Source organism: Neolamprologus brichardi, chromosome 12 (genome assembly GCF_056152115.1).
Source record: "Neolamprologus brichardi isolate AB-2024 chromosome 12, ASM5615211v1, whole genome shotgun sequence".
Taxonomy (NCBI): domain Eukaryota; kingdom Metazoa; phylum Chordata; class Actinopteri; order Cichliformes; family Cichlidae; genus Neolamprologus; species Neolamprologus brichardi.
Window position 1 is genome coordinate 17,283,520 of NC_142115.1, and position 18,196 is coordinate 17,301,715.

Sequence of the window (18,196 nt, forward strand, 5' to 3'; positions counted from 1 at the left end):
CAGCACAAGCCTCAGCCTTATCCACTCCGCCGCACAGGCAATCTGTTTTCTATATTACCAGCCTGTATCACTGTACTATGCACTATAGAACAGCAATTGAGCAGGAAATTAAGTTAGGGGATCGGTATTTGGCGGAGGAGAACGAGCTGGTGTGGTCTTCTCTCTCCACATACAAGGATCATTAAATATCACATGAGTTTTTTGATAAATTTCCTCTTCTCCTCTATCTGCTGTTCCCATCAACTTACTCCCCTCTTCCCCCTCTCTCTTTTTCTCTGTCTCTTTTCTTTCTTCTTCAATTTCCCTATCATCATCTACCAGTTTCTCTCTCATCTAGCTGTATTTGTAGAGTGTATGAACCAAAACATCCTAATGGATGTTTAAACAGCTTGAGATGTGTCAGCCTGGGAACTACCTCCCTGTGACAGGGAGCTCTGGCAGGGAATTGAAACCATTACAAGGGGAAAATAGGGGACATATTTCTTTCTTGTCCTTTTTGTTTATTTCTCTTCCTCTCTCAGGATCCTTTTCTGTCTTCCTCCTCGCTTCTCTGTCTATTTTCTCACATTATTTCTCTGTACAAACAAACGGAGGACCGACTCGAAGCATTTGTGGATTTCAAATTGGAGCAGTCTTTTTTTTTACTTTGATTACTTTCCTCCTCTTGTTTCCATATGTACTCTCCCACCTGAGTCTTAAATGAGTGACCGTGTGATTCTGTGTAAGCATAAGTAGCGAGTGAGGGAAAGAAGGACAAAGTGAGCGCAAGCTAGGTCAGTGCGCTACTGTTCATAATAGTAATACTTACACTGGAGCACTGCCAGCACACATACAAAAACCATCTCAGCGCTCTGACGTGAAGCAGTGGTTTTATTTTTTTCTTTAGCACAAAAAGGACTTTTTTGTTTCTTTTATTAACTTCTTAATCATAAACCTCATTATCAAACTAATAATTAACTTATATTTCAGATTACTTTTAGGTTAATTTTGGGTATTCAAATGCCCCAGATCTCTAATATTAATGAAATGTATATTCATAGAAGACATTGATTCCATTATCTCTTCTTCACACTTTAGGGAAAATCCTTATTTGGTAAGATAGAGTGGACCTGAATGGACTACATTTATACGATTTCCTAAAGCTTTCGAGCAACTATCACACAAATTTGCCTAAAACATTTTCTTCTGAACTGCTTAATATCTAATGAGGCCTTACAAAATAAAGACGTTTTTATAGTCGTGACTCATGGAAACACTTATCCCCTGTCGCTGATTGACATGTTGAGTTTCTTCTTCAGAGCAATGTTTTTGCCTGAAACTGAAAGCAGACACTGCTTTTATTACATCCATCCAGACAGACAGACAGCAGACACAGAAGCTCACTCACAAGGACAATGAGCTCTCCTGCAACAATTTAAGGTCAATCAGTAGCGCTGACAGCTAAATTAACAAGTGCTACAGGCACCATCACATTAGACCCCTGATTGTGTAACAATAAATATATCAATACTCTGTCTCACAGATAAACTAATATCTACAAATACGCAAATCAAACGGAAAAAAAAAAATTACTCTGGAGATAGGTTTACAACCACCACTGGCTACACAGAACATACACGTTACTCAAGACCTGTGTATCGGTCAGGTTAGTGGGAGGCAGTCGGAGAGATAAGGTGCCAAACAGGTCTAAATCCCTCCTGAAGCTGACTTGATGGACAGACAGGCCACCATTAACAATGCGGTAGCTTGTGAGAGCAGCAGCTGATGGAAAGATACCCTGGCATTTGCTGTGTTAAGAAGTGGCCCTTAAAGATTTCACACTTCCAATTTCTTTGAATTATCTGCCATCTCCAGCCTGTCACTCAGCCTGACAATCTCAGATTTTTGCTCACTGAGGCAACGGCCTGGTTATTGACAAAGCAATCCACAGTGATACAGCAAAACCTGATAAAACATTAGTCAAACGACACAACGTACAAATCTAGACGCACCTCACACTCGGAAAGATGCTCACACTCTTTGTTTTCCCTTTTTCAGCTGAGCACAGCTTTAGTACAATAAGAAGTAAGGATTGTCCAGAATTATATTTAAGAGTTTGACCAACAGAGAGTGGCACAGATACAAAGAAATCCAGATATTGAAATATATCATCTAATATCCTTGATATACGTATATATGGTGAATATGATTATTAGGGAAGGAAAATGATCAGGTTGTAGGTATTTCTGCAGTGAAGACAATAGTGCATGGCTCGTCAACACAGTCACAGATGAAGTGACACAAGCATTAACTCACTTTGGTCTGTATCATACTGTGCATTTTTTGTGATATTGATACACCAGTGATGCCAACATATCAGGTTTATCTTTGCCTTTTGTGTAAAAGCATAAATCTGTGATTTGCTGTCACATGAAACTTGGTTGAACATCCATTATACATCACAATTAGCAACATTATAGCTGACACAGCAGAAAGGATTCGCTATAGTCCACTTATGAAGCAGTGATGACAGCCAATGCTGTTACAAGACAGAACAGACCGCTTATCAGATCTTTGCTGGTTTTGATTCGCTCGCTGATTCAGACAGGCCATGATAGAAATATCACAACATCCCCATTACCCTCAGCATTCAGTACATAGTGCACAGCCTGTGCTTTCTATGAATTATTAAAAGCAGACAGATTATGCTGCAAGGCTGCACGGCTGCTAGTCTACAGGCAGGTTACAGATGCTGCTGAGTAAAACAGTAACATCAGAAGTGCGTTTGTTCTTTTTTTAAAGAAGGGGCTTTGTTCTCTTCTTTGTCAGATTAGGGGGGCTTCGATAGGTTTCGGCGTATGGGTTTAAAAAGAAAAGGAGGAGGAAATAGTTGGTGGGGTTTGGACAAGTTGTATGCTTGTGGACATTTGTGAGTGTGTATGGCACAAGATGAAGAGGGGGTGAAGGGCATAGTGTCAGGGCTTGTCTGACATGTGGCCTGGTGGGCTGGCTGGATGGTTGGTTTGCTGTCTGGATGGCTGGTTGGGTACAGCCCAGCTCAAGCCTGGCAACTCTCTCTCTCTCTCGCTCTCTCTCTCCCTGGAGTGACGGGCTGAGACATTAAGACAGGCATTTTAATTAACTGTGCCACTCTTCCACCTGCTGCCCTCAATATGCTCCGGCCCTGGCAAGCTGTTTCTCATACCACTGACTCCCTTGCACTCCTTTTGTTCCATCTTCCCCATCTCTCTACTTTTTGACTTCCTCCTCTTCTTTCTCTCACTTTCTTTCCAATTTTCAAATCTGACCCCTCATTACTTCGACTTTTCTCTCTCCCAAAGCCTTCTTTCCTATTCGTTGTGTATCCCTCTGCTGTTTGACCCTAATAAATGAAAACTCATACCAATAGATAAGGCGATTCCATCAGGCTCAAATGACAGAGTTAGCCAATTTCTTTTTTTTTTTTAACTTGGAGAGAATTAATTCCTACATGTGTCCTGTTCTACTGGCCCTCTAACTACCCCCTCCCAACCACTGAACACAGATACACGAACACACACACTCGTGCACACACACACATTGTACACACTCATGCTCTTCAAATCTATCTGGTAATTCAGTTCTGCCCGACACTCATCAGGCTATTCATTAAGGCCTGATTGGAGATGGATATTTCTTTTTCCTCCTGACAGAATGGAACTAGGGATCAAGCTGGGGACATTACAGGATTTGGAAGAGGGACTGCAACACACAGCCATGTGAGTGTGTGTCTTTTTTACTTGGTCAATCAGTGTGAATGTGAGCTCATAAATGTTTGTATTAATATGTGTAAATGTATGCCTGGCGGTTTAAGAATCTCATTTGGTGCCGTGACTCCTATAGTTTAATCATTTAGATCATAAATTGAGAATTAATTCAAACAGAACGGAGCAACAAATGATCCACTTTTAGCACTCTACTTAAATTGTATTACACTTTTAATGGGGTTAATAATAGACGGCATTAACAACACAGGAAAACGGCACTACAAAGTGTTGTATTAAAAGGATTAATGTTCTCCCTTCAGAATTGAAGCCAGGTCTTGGAGATACAGCTAAAACTAACAAATGGCCCAGCTCGGGCTCCATGATGGGGCCTCAGTTGCAGTCATACTACAGTAAGAAGACAGCAACTGGGGCCAATATATCAGCCTGGCAGACACGGCGCATTCATCTGCCGTGTGGGGAGAAGTGACTTTGAAGTTCTCCGCGGTGAGGTGAAAGAGCAGCTGTGGCCTCAACCTCTGTGTTTATGTAGCCGCTCAAGCCCTGGGAGAGCTCTTAATGAACGATGTGGATAAATGGACACCACGGCTAAAAGCACACACTCAAATGTCTGTGTGCGGGCTAAGACACTAAGGCACTGATTTATTAGCCAAACATCGGTATTGGCCAGTATTCTCCATGATGATCGCTATCAGCTTATCTGAAAATGAGTTGATGCTCATCAGAGGCTGTTTGTCTGTTGTTTCCCACTACGTTAGCAGTATTACACATGGGATCGAGTATCAAAAAGTTGTACACATTTGAACTTATGAAGTTGTGATGAAAGGCTGAAAGGCAGTTGCGTATTTATAATGAAGAGTTCTAGGTCTCAGTGGCACAAAATGGGAAATAAATAATGAAAATGTGCAACAAAAGACTCGTATAAGCATTGCTTGACGTCAGATTGTTATTTAAATTTGTATCAGAACTGCATGTAGAATTTCAGCGTATCTATAATGTCATAGAGGTCATCCACACTGTTAACTTATATGTCCACATGTGCTTTGAACTGAAATATGCATCAACAGCTGCCAGGTGATGGTATGTTTGTAATAGCCTTCAAACATAAGCAGAGACAAACCTGTTAGAAGAAGGCTGTGCCAACATCCACCAGCAATGTCTTTCACTGGCGAATCTGGTAGCGTCACTTCCTCTGGGGACAGGATGTTTCCCTTAGTGCTTCCACATGCCCGTCCACATCCCCACTGAAACAATTTCCCATCACCTGGATCATCAGTTAATAAATTGAGTTTAAGTAGTAAACAATTACACTTCCAATTTAAGCCAATATGTATTTGTGGTAAATTATTAATGAAATGAGTACAGTTTCAGCGATGATTTGTAAGTTCCTCCCAAAAAGTCCAAACTTTTGAATACTCAGGTCCTTTTATCTTATACAACAGATATGAGATATCAAGTGATAGAACATGTACTGAACCCTGTACGGTTCCTCCATTAAAAGCAAAGCACCCCACCGGAGGGGCCTCCAACCCCCTGCAGCTCATTTTGCATCTCTCTGCAGCACGCATCTCGGAGCATGTTGTCCTTGTTGTGCGGCTGCTGCGTGGGGGTCTCTAGAGATAAATTATGGATGCAACGCAAAAGCTGTAAAATTTGTTGTATCTTCTATTATCTTCATGTTAAAGGCCACAAAAGCTCTTCAGTGAAGTCAGCCATTAAGAAATGACAGGTATTGCTATCAGGCTTCTTTATAGGCTATTACCTGCAATGACAGCAGCTGCTGCTGCACCACTGTACGGCCTATCACATTATTTGCAGCTAAAGTCAGCTACTGTGTCATTTTGCCTCATTTTCTTGACAGTGCTATCATAAATCCATTGGGCTGCAGGGGAAACTGTCGACTACCCCGATTATCTTCATAGCCTGAATGAATTCTGAAATGTATGTAACAGGCAATGACTGCTATGGATCAGGAGCCAGGGCCATATTCTCGCTAACTCTCTCTCTCCCTCTCTCCCTTGCTTGCACCACCACCCCAGCCCCCTCCTTCTGTGTAACGCTCTCAGGTGATGTGCTGATGGAGGGCTCGAGTACTTTGACTAAAAGAAGCCAACTCTGAACTGCAATGACAGCTGATGACAACAATGTTAGCCACCCCTTCTTAAAGGTGTTTTCTGCTTGAGCATTTTACTTCCCCTTGCCCAAAGGGAGGGAAAAAGACAAATAAAATTGAAAAATATCACACAAATCTAAATTCTAAGTGGTCGCCAATAGGATCCTCCTATGCATTTTGATGGACAAACTAGGGTCCAGTTCACACATGAATTTTTTAAAAACTTAAATATTTTTAATCCTTATTTATTCACTTAAAACATTACGGTGATTAATTGTCATGTAACCCAAGCAGACATACACAGTGCATTACAGTACCTGTCAGTGCAAGATTATGGTTTGCCCCACAGGTGACCTTCGACACATGGTCCACACGCTCCACAAAGCGGGGAACAACCGCATTTTCATTAGAACCGCTGCCAATTTGTCCATAATCATTTTGGCTGTAGGGTGAAAAGCATAAACACGTAATTAGGAATATAATTAATTACCTGCAGGCATCATCTCTTTTATCACATTTTAAACTCCGTAGAACACAATTTCAAAGCATGGAAATATCGTACATCTTTCGATTTCTATAGGGTAAAAAATAATAATTAATGAAAGCATAGCAGCAAGCAGGTTCCACTGGGGACTGTGCAACATATGTGTTGCCTCCCATTTCTATGGATCCTCTTTGTGACAATAACGAGACACAGCCCTATCAGAAGTGAAACACCTCACTAACTAATTAGACTCTCAGGCTGCAGTCTGACAAAATAAAAAAGAGAAAAGTGCTTGAAGGGAGACTTGCTCTCCCGCAATTTGCATCTGCCACTTTTTACTGCATCTGTTCCAAGTGCCATTCAACGTTTTCTTCCTCCTTTTGTTGGAAAGTGTTGAGCCCCAACTATTTAAGCTCACCTCCTACCTACCCGGAGCTTTGTTCCTGCTCCTTTGCAGACCAGTAATGAGCCAACCGCCACAAAACTGCTAGGAAATTAATGACTCATTACGGACGGGGCCTAGACCGCTCCACAGCCTCTTGCCTCTTTTCCCCCGCTCCACCCACATGCCCGCATGTAATCCTCTGTCTCTCCCCCCTTTTCTCTCTCTTTCCCTCATCCCTTCAACCCATACAGAAAGACCCCAACACCTCCCTATCAATTAGAGCCTATTACAGGGCTCCCATGCTAGCAGGGTAAAGAAAGACGGCCTTCACAGCTCAAGAGTGTGTGCAGGAGAGATTGGGAGAGTTGAATGAGGAGCCTTAAGGTGCTCCTTTCACACCCTTGCCCTTATCCATTATGCCAGCGTGTAAAGCCCCCTTGGAGAAACGTGTAGCCCCAAAAAGACTTGGGGATGAAAATAAGTCAAGGGAGGGATTCTTGGTCACACCTTTTCCCTTTTCCGTCTCCTTCAGTGTCAAATTATATCATAACTAGTCCTCAAGCAAAGCAACATGGTCACTGTGCTCCTCCTTTAAATGGAGTGTTAGAAAAAGATGGTAAGCTCTGAATGGCACGTATTAATCATACCATCTGTGTCTGTATTGATAGACAGACCAGCTGAGACAGATATTTAGCAGATGAAGCAAATGGCGGACAAGCACGTACACATGAAAATTCATGTGGTTATTGATTTCTTTTAGTTTCACTCTTTCAGTGCATTCCACTAGGTAATAACTACTTATTCATGGGATTGTTGGTCTTTGTTCAGAGGGACTAAAAAAAATATGATTCTACTTCTCTAGCATTTTTGAATATCTTTTCTCTTTTTCTGCACGATAGAATATGTATCAGCTTTTCATTCAAGCATTCTGTGCTCACTGGTTTTTTGAAGCTAAGGTGCATTTCAAGGCAATCCCTCTGAGAGTGAATGGGTGAGATCACATGGGCTTGAGGTGGTTTAGAATGGCAAATCCTGCTGAAAGTGTCATTTCCAGTCGGAGGCATCAATTTGGTGTGTGAAACAGGGGCCCAGGAGAGCCCGATAGCCTGCGAGATTCCTGAAAGGAGCAAAGGGGCCTGGGGATCAGCTCATACACACCTGGATTAGACAGGAATTTCACAAAGCGCCTCGAATACATGAAGGAAAAGTGTAAAAGGAGGAAAAGTGGAAGAAACACGATAGACAACTTGGGATAAAGTGCAGAGAGAATTTGAAAGGAAAGCTACTTATTTAATATCACTTCTACAGTATATGGTGACCCTCTGTATTTTATACAGTAAATTAATTTCTTTGTTTTACAGAAATTAGTGAAAACAACATAAACAAATTGTGTATGTATATATATATATATATATATATATATACATACACATACACATATATACACACACACATATGATGTGCTGATTTATTTATTTATTTTTAATTTTAATTGTATTGCTATGTCTGGTTTTATTACTATGTGCATATTAGTATTGTACAGCACTTTGGTCCAGGTGTGTTTTTAAAGTGCTATATAAATAAATAAATGATGATGATGATGACATATATATATATATATATATATATATGTATATATTTGAAGAAGAAAATCCAAGATCAAACATTAACATGCATTTCTAAAGCCAACTGAGTGAAAAGAGACAACTTTTTGTCCTCTTTGACTTTGACACTATTGTATACAATAGTTATTTATCATCATATGAAGAATACACAGAAAAAAGGAGTTGATCAATGACCTCCATCTGGGGACGACTGTCAAAGCTCATAAATATGTTTAATAGGGAGATATTAAAACATTGACATGCACAAATTAAACCTAAATTACTGGTAGCACTATTTCTGGCCAAACATTTCGGTAACTGTAAAGCGGTGCACATAGGCAGCAGTATTATCTCTAATATAAAGCCTCAATTAGCTTAAGTGAGAGCAAAATGGCTGATAATTATTGCACCAGCTCATTAGACTTGTTCTGACACTAAAACCACTTAAATCACCACACAGACATAAACACCAGCACAGAGGCAAACACACACATGCAGATGTTAGAGTTTATTCCCATCGTAATGAGGCAGATACTGTGCAGGTTGGGTTTTTACATGTTTAGTGGAAAAACTAAACACTTCAAACTTGACTTAATAGGGTCTCACCATTACATAAGCTAATTAGAAATCGGTACATGGATGGCAATTTTACTAAACGATAATAAAAAGTAAAAACAAATGGCAAAGGAGCGTCAGGGCGTGTGCTGTTGTGCACTTCAGGTTTAGTTACAGACATTTCTTTAACTTCATAAGCGAGACCAAGGTAGAACAAATTTTTTTTTAGTCTTGATCAAATATAATGTGATCATTTAGAAGTCAATAACAAAGTCACTCAAGTCAAAAGACATATTATGGAAATATGATCTATAAAATAGCGACGAACACCAAAGCAAGGTATTTGCTGTACCAGCAATAGATCTTGGCTAATAATGATGCAGGCTCCTATAGAATAAAATCCTTGGGGCCAGTCATGAAAGTTTAAGATTCAATGCGGTAAAATACAATGTGCTGTAAAATATTAATGTGTGTGGTAAAATTATGCTGGGGGTAATATTTTAGATTGCCTCTGTCTGTAAAAAAGACGTATCTGTATTTATTTACAAGCAGGGATAGTGGATGGGGGGCTTTGTTTGAAGCCATGTTTATGAATATTGACTCTGGCTCCTTGGTAAGTGGCTATAAATCTGCGAGAGGATCTTTGTAAAGTTCCCTTGGAGGACATAACTTCAGGTCTAACCGTCTCCTTCCTTCACTTGACTTTTAAACATTTGGATATAGCCTGGCCAACTACATTTAGAGCTGCTTCTAAATTATGAAAGCTTCCACTTTGATAGTCCAAGTGCTAACCAATCAAAGTTGATAAATTGCGGCAATAGATTTATCTAGGACAGAAACACAGGTGCGTTTAGCCCTTGATCTGGAGTGTTTATGAGTTTGGGAATTAAAAAAATAAAAAATGGATCTCTGCATATCTAGCTATGTTCCAAACACTGACTTAGATGCCTTTAAAGCTTTGAGATTCCCACCATCTACCCACACTTCCTGAAATATACTTACGCCAGATACTGACAAGTATGCATGTATCATCTGACTTTACAGCCAGATCTTTCAGTGCTAGTCTCTGATGAAAAGTGTGAACAACTTGAAGAGCGTGACCTGTGCTGATAGGAGAAGCATTACTCCTGTGATCAAAAAGTAAAGATCATACATCACGTCGCTCATATCACCCGAGGCTATTGGGACCAGCTGGAAAAGTTCTATAGGTCCGCACTGTAAGAACCTTTTGCGAATGACTCATTTACACCTTCGTTTTTCTTCTTTACCCCATGTTTGACATGTTTATCTATTTATTTTCTTTCAAAGTTCCAAAGTTCAGATCACAGAGGTGATTGCATTAGCAATATTGCAGCCGCTGGCTGGCCTGGAGATGATGGACACAGAGGTCCGTATCCTCTGGCTACCATGATTACATAGGAGCAAGGATTAAGAGATCTGATTTCTTTCCCGGTTGAGTTCAAAGGGCTCAATCAAAGTGTTTCACTGTTGAACCCATGCCCCTTGCTTTCGATGCATAATTAACTGACAAGTGGTGATAAGGTTAGGCCTTGCAAAAAAACCAATTTTTGCTTTTATTCTGCCGGGTGATGAATGCAACAACAGTTGATGTCACTGTGCACTAAATAATGACTGGAAAGCTTCATTGATTCAACCATCTAATTCCAAGAAAACAGCTTCGTCCTGCATTAAATTGGAGAAAACTGACATCCCTCTATTAAAGCCCCATTTCTCTCTCTCAGTCGCCTCCATTTCTTTCTCCACTTTTTTTCTCCTCCATTTCCATTTCTTTCTCACTTTGTGCCTCCTGCTTCCACAAGGCTTATCCTCAAGGCCTATCCGTTTATGTAGAACCTCAACTATCTCTCTCTTGCCATTCTGTCCCTGACGCTAGCTGACACTAGGTATCAGTTCACACCCCAAACACACAAAGAGAGGTGCTAAACAAGGACTTCAGGACATGTCACAGCACACTTAAAGGGCTTCACAGTAATACAGAAGGAGTCCACATGTGACACAGTGAACAGAACACATTCACTCAAGTGAATGCCGCACAATGCACACAAGCTACATGTTTATTTTGTTTTAGCATAAAACAGTGGTATATTAAATTAATTAGTGTATGACCTAAAAATTGATCATACGTAAGAGAAACAAAATGAGTTTTAAACACAATTAGAAACATGTGGCTGAGTAAATCTGCATTATTAGCGCTCCATTTTAGTGAATAACATTTAAATTCTGCATCTAAAGCTTAATGATCATAATTATCAGCCTCTGTTGCTACTTGTGGTTTTTTCCACGAGACCACGTGTTTGCAGTTATGCAAGATATAGTGTGCTTCTGAGATCTAATGAAATTAGGCGATGTGTAATCAGTCTTGATTACCTGTTGAATGTTACAAACAAGCATCCCCTGGCTCTTGAAGATATGAGGGTTGAGGTGTACTAATTACAAGTGAAGCAGAAATGACACACAAGCAGCAGAAGGATATAAAATTGGTAAGAAATATGATACAAAATGTCCCATCGCCTAAAAAGACAACCCTGTTCTATTTCTTTTGTACATTTCTAAGATTAAGATTCTTTAGTTTCATGATGATGAGTAAAGCGGTGGGTTTCCTTGAATGTCCAACCCACAAGAAAAGTAATCGATTCTGATTTTTATCATTAAAAAAACATACCTACCCTGAGAGCTGAACACACCCCAAGATACTGTAGAGGATGTTTCCACTGAAGAACCCGAAACGTTGATGTTCAGGTTGCAATCCAAACGCTTTCGGGTACATTTCTAATCACATGAAAAGATTTCCCCATCTCTACAAAAGCCTAAAGCTTAAAAGCTTTCTAGACATGAACCACTTTTTCCCTAAAGTTAGTGCAATCACCCAGTGTATGCATATCTTTTCCCCTCCTCTCACTTCCTGTTTTGTGACTGAAAATAATGTGGAGCCCACACCACTTTAAACCAGTATTTACAGTTACGATCTGCCTGTTGTTTTCCAATGAGCCGAGCAGTGCTTTGCCTTTTTTTTTTAAATTCATTTAGCTGTAAGGCAGTGTGTGATAAGACAGAACGAAGACTTCCCTCATAACGAGGCGCATGCCAAGTCTGACATAATCCAATCTGGTCCATTTTCATCTGCTTTTGTCTTGTGTTTTTTGCTTCTCTTTTGGACTTTCCTTTGGTTCCAACGATGGCTCAAAAACCTGAAATGACACAATTCGGTCGCACTTGTATGGTGGTAAGGCTGCAATCCAAACGGCTTTTCTGCAGAAAAATCCTTGAAGACCCACACACATTTAAATCTGGCCCTGGGGGCAACAGGCTCTAAACCACTGAGATAAAAAAAACATCCAGGCCAGAAAGCAAAAATATATATTTTAAGGAAGGGCTTACCATAGCAACAAAAAGGCATGTCAAACTTGTGGAAAGGAGGCATTCTGACTGAGGAGTAAACACAGACCAGTGTGCCTGTAGGAAAGCCTAGGCAAAGCTCTTCGCATATCAAAAGGCCCAGCCTCACACATGTATGCAGCAGAAAGAAAGACAATGGCGGTAATAACACAGGATGCGTTAGGGTCCGGAAAAGACGGTTAAACGGTCATTTGTGTGAAGAGGCATAACGGGGCCTAATAGAGACAGTGCAGTAGGCAGCGTCTTGCAGAAAGAGACAAACAGTGTGTACTTAAAAACAGTATTTAGCCTCTACAAGAAGCATTCCCTCTGTTCAATTAATCTGCAACAAGTCAAAAACATCTACTTATGTGCCAGTTATCACCCTAACCTGGACTTTGAGATTATTTTCAAAACCTTAACTAATAGATTGAATAGGTTCATTTCCGACTGATTAATACTCATCGACCAGACAATTTATTAGGTACAACCTGCAAGTAATTCTTAATGGCATATATTCAACACGTTGCTGAACACCTTCCTCAGAGATTTTGGTCCACATTGACATAACAGCATGCTGCTACTCCACCACATCTTAAAGATGCTGTATTGATTGAGATCTGGAGACTGTGGAGACCATTTAAGTATAGTACAAATTCTTACCCTACCACCCAAATGTTACAGCAAAAATCGAGACTCATCAGACCAGGCAACATTTTCCAATCTTCTATTGTCCATTTTTGGTGAGCCTGTGCAAATTGTAGCTTCAGTTTTCTGCTTTCAGCTGACAGAGGTGGAACCTGGTGAAGTCTTCTGCTGCTGTAGCCCATTTGCTTCAAGGCTCGACGTGTTATGCGTTCAGAGATGTAATTTGAGTTACTCTTGCCTTCCTATCAGCTTGGACATTCTCCTCTAACCTCTGGCACTGACACGGTTGATATTTTCTCACTGGATATTTTCTCTTTTTCAGACCACTCTCTGTAAAGCTTAGAAATGGTTGTGCAGGAAAACCACAGTAAACCAGAAGCTTTAGAAATGGTCAGACCAGCCCATCTGGGACTATGCCATATTAAAAGTCACTTAAATTACCTTCTGTTCATCGTCTTGAGTCTTTCATTAATTGGCCAAAAATCCTATATCTCAAATCACAAGAAAAAAAATTGTCACAAATATTATATTGATAAGGTCATCCACTCTCTGCCAGGATTTTTGTTTTTGTCCTGGCAATAGAGCCACTGGCAGGAGCAGTGCAGTGAGACAAAACCCAGACACAGACACAGAAGGTGTCCAATTGGGTCAGTTACCTCAAAAATAAATCTTTTGCTGAAAATGTAATTCCATTTTTTTACACAGCCAACCCAATTTTTATTCAGGTTACTAACTGTTTGAACAACTTTAAGGTATGAGATAAAAAAAAAAAAAAAACTATGAAAAGAGGGAAACAGGGTTTATAGATGTGGTTGACCAGCTGGATAAAAATCCAAATATTAAAAGTGCAAATCTGCATTCATTCGTATTTGACTGAAGCAGGTGTATACAGATGTTCTTTTGTAGCTATTTTAATAATTTCCTGTCCTTTCTCCAATAATGTCTTTAAGTCCTAATTAAAACATAAGTGAATTAATCTGCAATTTTCTGCAATTCACTTTAATGCACTGGAATACAAAATGCCTAAATTCAAAATAAACTATAAATTCCTAAATGAATAAAAGCTAAAAATTTCAAATGAGTTAGAATTTTGAACAGCTTCCCTGGTTTCAAACTCATTCATTTTTGTAAATGACATTAGTTGGTTGAAACACGGTCTGTTGCTAACATATGGTTTATAGGCATTACAACATTTTGTTCTCCAGCATTAAATACACAGTACATGTAGTTTAAGAAGACTATAGCCTTTGTTTAGGAGACTTAAAGTCCTGATGGAAGACTAGGCAGTTTCATGGCACTGATGTCTTGCGATTATGTTGCAATGGTGTTTAAAAAGTTAGCATTTTACTTCAATTTAATTTAATTTAAGTTAATTTAAATTACACCAGATCAAAACAACAGTCACTTAAATGCACTTTATGTTGTAAGGCAAAGACCCTACAATAAATAGAGAGAGACAGGAAACCCCAACAATCAGAGTATTCAGTATGAGCAAGTACTTGGCGACAACGGGAAGGAAAAACATGGTTTTAACAGGAAGAAAACTCCACCAAAACCATACTCGGGGGGGGGGGGACGTTTTGACAGCTGCATTAAGAAACTTGCAAAAAAGTAAAAGTAGAATTAGCCTTAAATTGAATTGAAATAATCAAAAAGCCTATGGCATAAATTCCAGCAGCTTTTTTTTTCAAGAAAAAGTTAAACCACAAGTTAGATTTCTTGTTTGATAAGATAAAATATACTTCATTCATCACAAAGTCTGCAAATTCCTCAGTTACAGAAGTTAAAAAAATATTAAAAAGTTAAAATATGCACAGGACCCAAGACATGGATGAAAAGAGGAGCTTTAATTTATTTATGGAATTTATATACAAATTAATTCACAATTTGTCACCTTTCACCACTACAGGTTTTCTTCATAAGTTTCATCAGCTGCAATGTACTCAAGATACAAAATATTATGGGCCACATCGACTAAAATATGGTTAAATTTATGGTTGAATTTGAATTCATGGAAACATTTATCAACAGTAGATTCAATATAAACTTTGAACTAGTTCCAAAGCAGCCCAAATATACTACATGAACTGAGTGAGTTATCTCACGGAAAGGTAGGTCATTTTTTTGTGTTAGTATTATTACAACTGTTATTATAATGTCATTTATCTTTTGTAATCATGCATATTTTTTATACTTTTTTTGCGCAACTTCAGGTTATAGATGGAACTGGCAAGAGGAACTCCCCAACATAAATCATTAAAAGAGTAACTACAGACAGGCGAGAGGGAACAAAACCACAAAAGTACTGGGTATTTTATGAAACTGTTAAAGAAATACTATCCGGTAAATCTCATACTATTTTGCCTCAAATCAAAGAGAGGGACGAGGAATCCGGCACCCTGCCGCTTTGGGGCATACGGTGGCACCTTCATAGCGAGCCGTTGATATGCAACGAGGATATCTTCAATCTTCAATTACATCTGACGACAGCAAAAACAAATTCAACAGGGAGGTGAAAGAAGGGGAAAAAAGACAGGATGGGATTCACACAAATAAAATCCGTGCCATATTCTCCTTTTCTATTCGCACTCATGCCGTGAATGCTTATATTTCAAGTGTAAACACAATCAGTGCTGTGTAGGAATGATGAAAAGCCGTTACTCTTATTATAGGAGAAAATAACAAGCACTCATGAAGGGATTGATTGTTTTCAAATCGTAGATCTTTGTAAGAGGAGTGTAAAGTAGAGCTAAGTCTCCATTATAGGACGCTGCTGCTACATTGCTTTTGATTTTCTGTCAACATCCCTCTTACCAACTAGGCACTGTATTTACTAAATGCATCGGGGCCAAGAAATGGATTGAAAATATTGTTCGTCTTCTGCAATCCAAATTGTGTCAACCAGTTGGAGGTATTGCAGGTCTTTTATTCCGTGTGTCTCACTCTGCCAATGTTTATAGATACTGTAGGACTCTTCTGAATAGCTGACAGCACAATATGGGTGTAGTTGTTGTAAGAAAACCAAACATAAATTAACCGTGAACCATGCGAGCAGGCAACTTACTCCTGCAAAGCTCTTTTTTTTTCCAATGCAGGGATTATACACAGAAAAGGAGACCTGAACCAAGTGAAAATGGTTCCCCCAAACATGTCCCCATACAAATCAACGCCTGTTTAATAAACCGGCGTGCTTTACAGGTTTTACACCCAAACACTGTTTTATGATGGTAATGATTATTGAAACGTTTTCAACAAATTAAGCACATTAAATACAACTTTGAAAAGGCATAGAGTATGATAATGTTCACATTTGTTTAACACGGCGTTATATTTTAATACCTTGTTTCGTGTTTTCTTGAAGTCACACACTTCATTTAGAGGATTGTAATTCAAGCACAAGCAAGACCAGCATCCAATCCTGCGCTATGTCAATGAATTAGACAGTTACCGCTTAACATTTTATATCCTCAAACATCACCACACAAAAACCTACGGATTTGCTCCCAGTAATTAAGTGCATACACTTACCTGCATGTAAGTGAGTAACACACATAATGCCACACAAACACAAAGCTCGTGCCCTTCTCTGGTTGCCACACTGTCCTACAACAGTGCCTATTATAAGTCAGCTGCTGCCCCCCTCACCCTTCCCCTCTCCCTCAGAGTCATGGCCCTTCTGTCCCCTCTAAGTACCCCAATAAATTCAAATGTAATGCTCCTAAATGAGATCACTTACATGTGCCATTTCTCTTCAACTATATTTATCATCTAACACTTTGGCCTTCATTAACAAATAGCACTCAAGGAGGTGGCAGTGGTGGGTGATTCCTCATCTCTGCTGTGGGGGAAAGCGAGGGAGGGAGAAGGCCGTCACCAAAGGACACCAAGCAAAATGGGGGTGGAGGGGGGGGGGGGGGCACACTTCACATTATGACGTAAGCCCAAGTACAAAGTGTTTCACGAGGTCACCTAAATTACTGGCAAGCCAAATTGGAATACTTTGAGTTACATTAACAAAGGCAAGGACGTACCATAACATATTTGTGTGGCATTTAATATTTTGACATTCAAATCCTTTTGCTTGCACGATTTAAAAATATGAAGCGCAAAAACCGTTGCAGCCACCCGGGATGCCAAGGATACAAGGATGACTCATCTCTGTTCACCAAAACATGTCACAATCATAATTTTAACCTGAAGCAGTATTGTATTACATGCTCTCTCTCTCTCTCTCTCTCTCTCTATCACACACACACACACACACGCACACACACACACACAGAAAGAGAGAGAGAGCAAATCCCTCCTTCAACTATCAAACAAAACAATACTAAAGTACAGAGGCCACCCACTGCCCAATGAGCATCAGCTAAATAGTTTGGCCATTTACATCGATGCATTTAATTGGCTGTCGTCTCCAGCATTGTGCAAGGCAGTGGGGTGCATCTATGGCATTACTCCTGCAATATTACACACAGTGCATTACTTAAGGTTAAGCCTACCTATTGTTTAATTTATAGCCCAACTATCCTTCCTGTTCTAACACTGTCTCCACATCTGCACTGGAAGAGAAAACATTCAGTTTAGCTATTAATTATCACAACAGTGGAAAGATGCACAAAGCAAGGGTAACCCCCTTTTTATTTCCTTTAATAAACATTTTAAAACAGCTTCATTATAATAATGTATTTTGATTAACGATGTTTACCACAGTGCTGGTAGTGAAAATTGCTTTCTCATAAATTAAACCAATAAAAGTTAGTTGATGAATTATTGCCTAAATGTAAAGTGTTACAGTCTAATTCATTCACAGCAGCACTACTCTGTAAAGTATCTACAAAATATACATATTCAAGAAATAATCAACATAATTAATTAATTTCAGGTTCCAACAACTATCTTGATAATATTTTTTGGTTTTCTTTCATTTTCAAAATATAAATTATGAATAGGAATAACAAAGAAATACTAATGTTAAGAGTTTTTGTAATGCTGCAATATCATATTATTCAGTTACTTTAGAATATGTTAAAGGAACTTAGAATTACATAGTTATGGTGTCAGAGAATCGGCATACTAATAATTATTCAAGTGAACCACTTGAAGTATACTTAGAGTAAATTAAATGAGCAGATTCAGTTAATCTGCATTATGCTGATACAAAATTAATTTTACATGCATGTGTCTAATATATATACATATAAACCATGCATGCAATTATAATTCAATTCACAAACTTCTGTTTTGGTTTTGTTATGTTTTGCTGAT

The 18,196-nt window shown here is 39.3% G+C and overlaps 1 protein-coding gene across 1 annotated transcript in view; it reads right to left on the reverse strand.

Moving 5' to 3' along the window:
• The window catches only part of LOC102791121 (uncharacterized), a 295,543-nt gene that overhangs the window by 175,859 nt on the left and 101,488 nt on the right, over positions 1-18,196 (reverse strand). Inside the window, exon 6 of the mRNA XM_087848698.1 lies at positions 6,174-6,298. Within this exon, the coding sequence (XP_087704824.1) occupies positions 6,174-6,298 (125 nt within the window). The remainder of the gene's footprint in view (positions 1-6,173; positions 6,299-18,196) is intronic.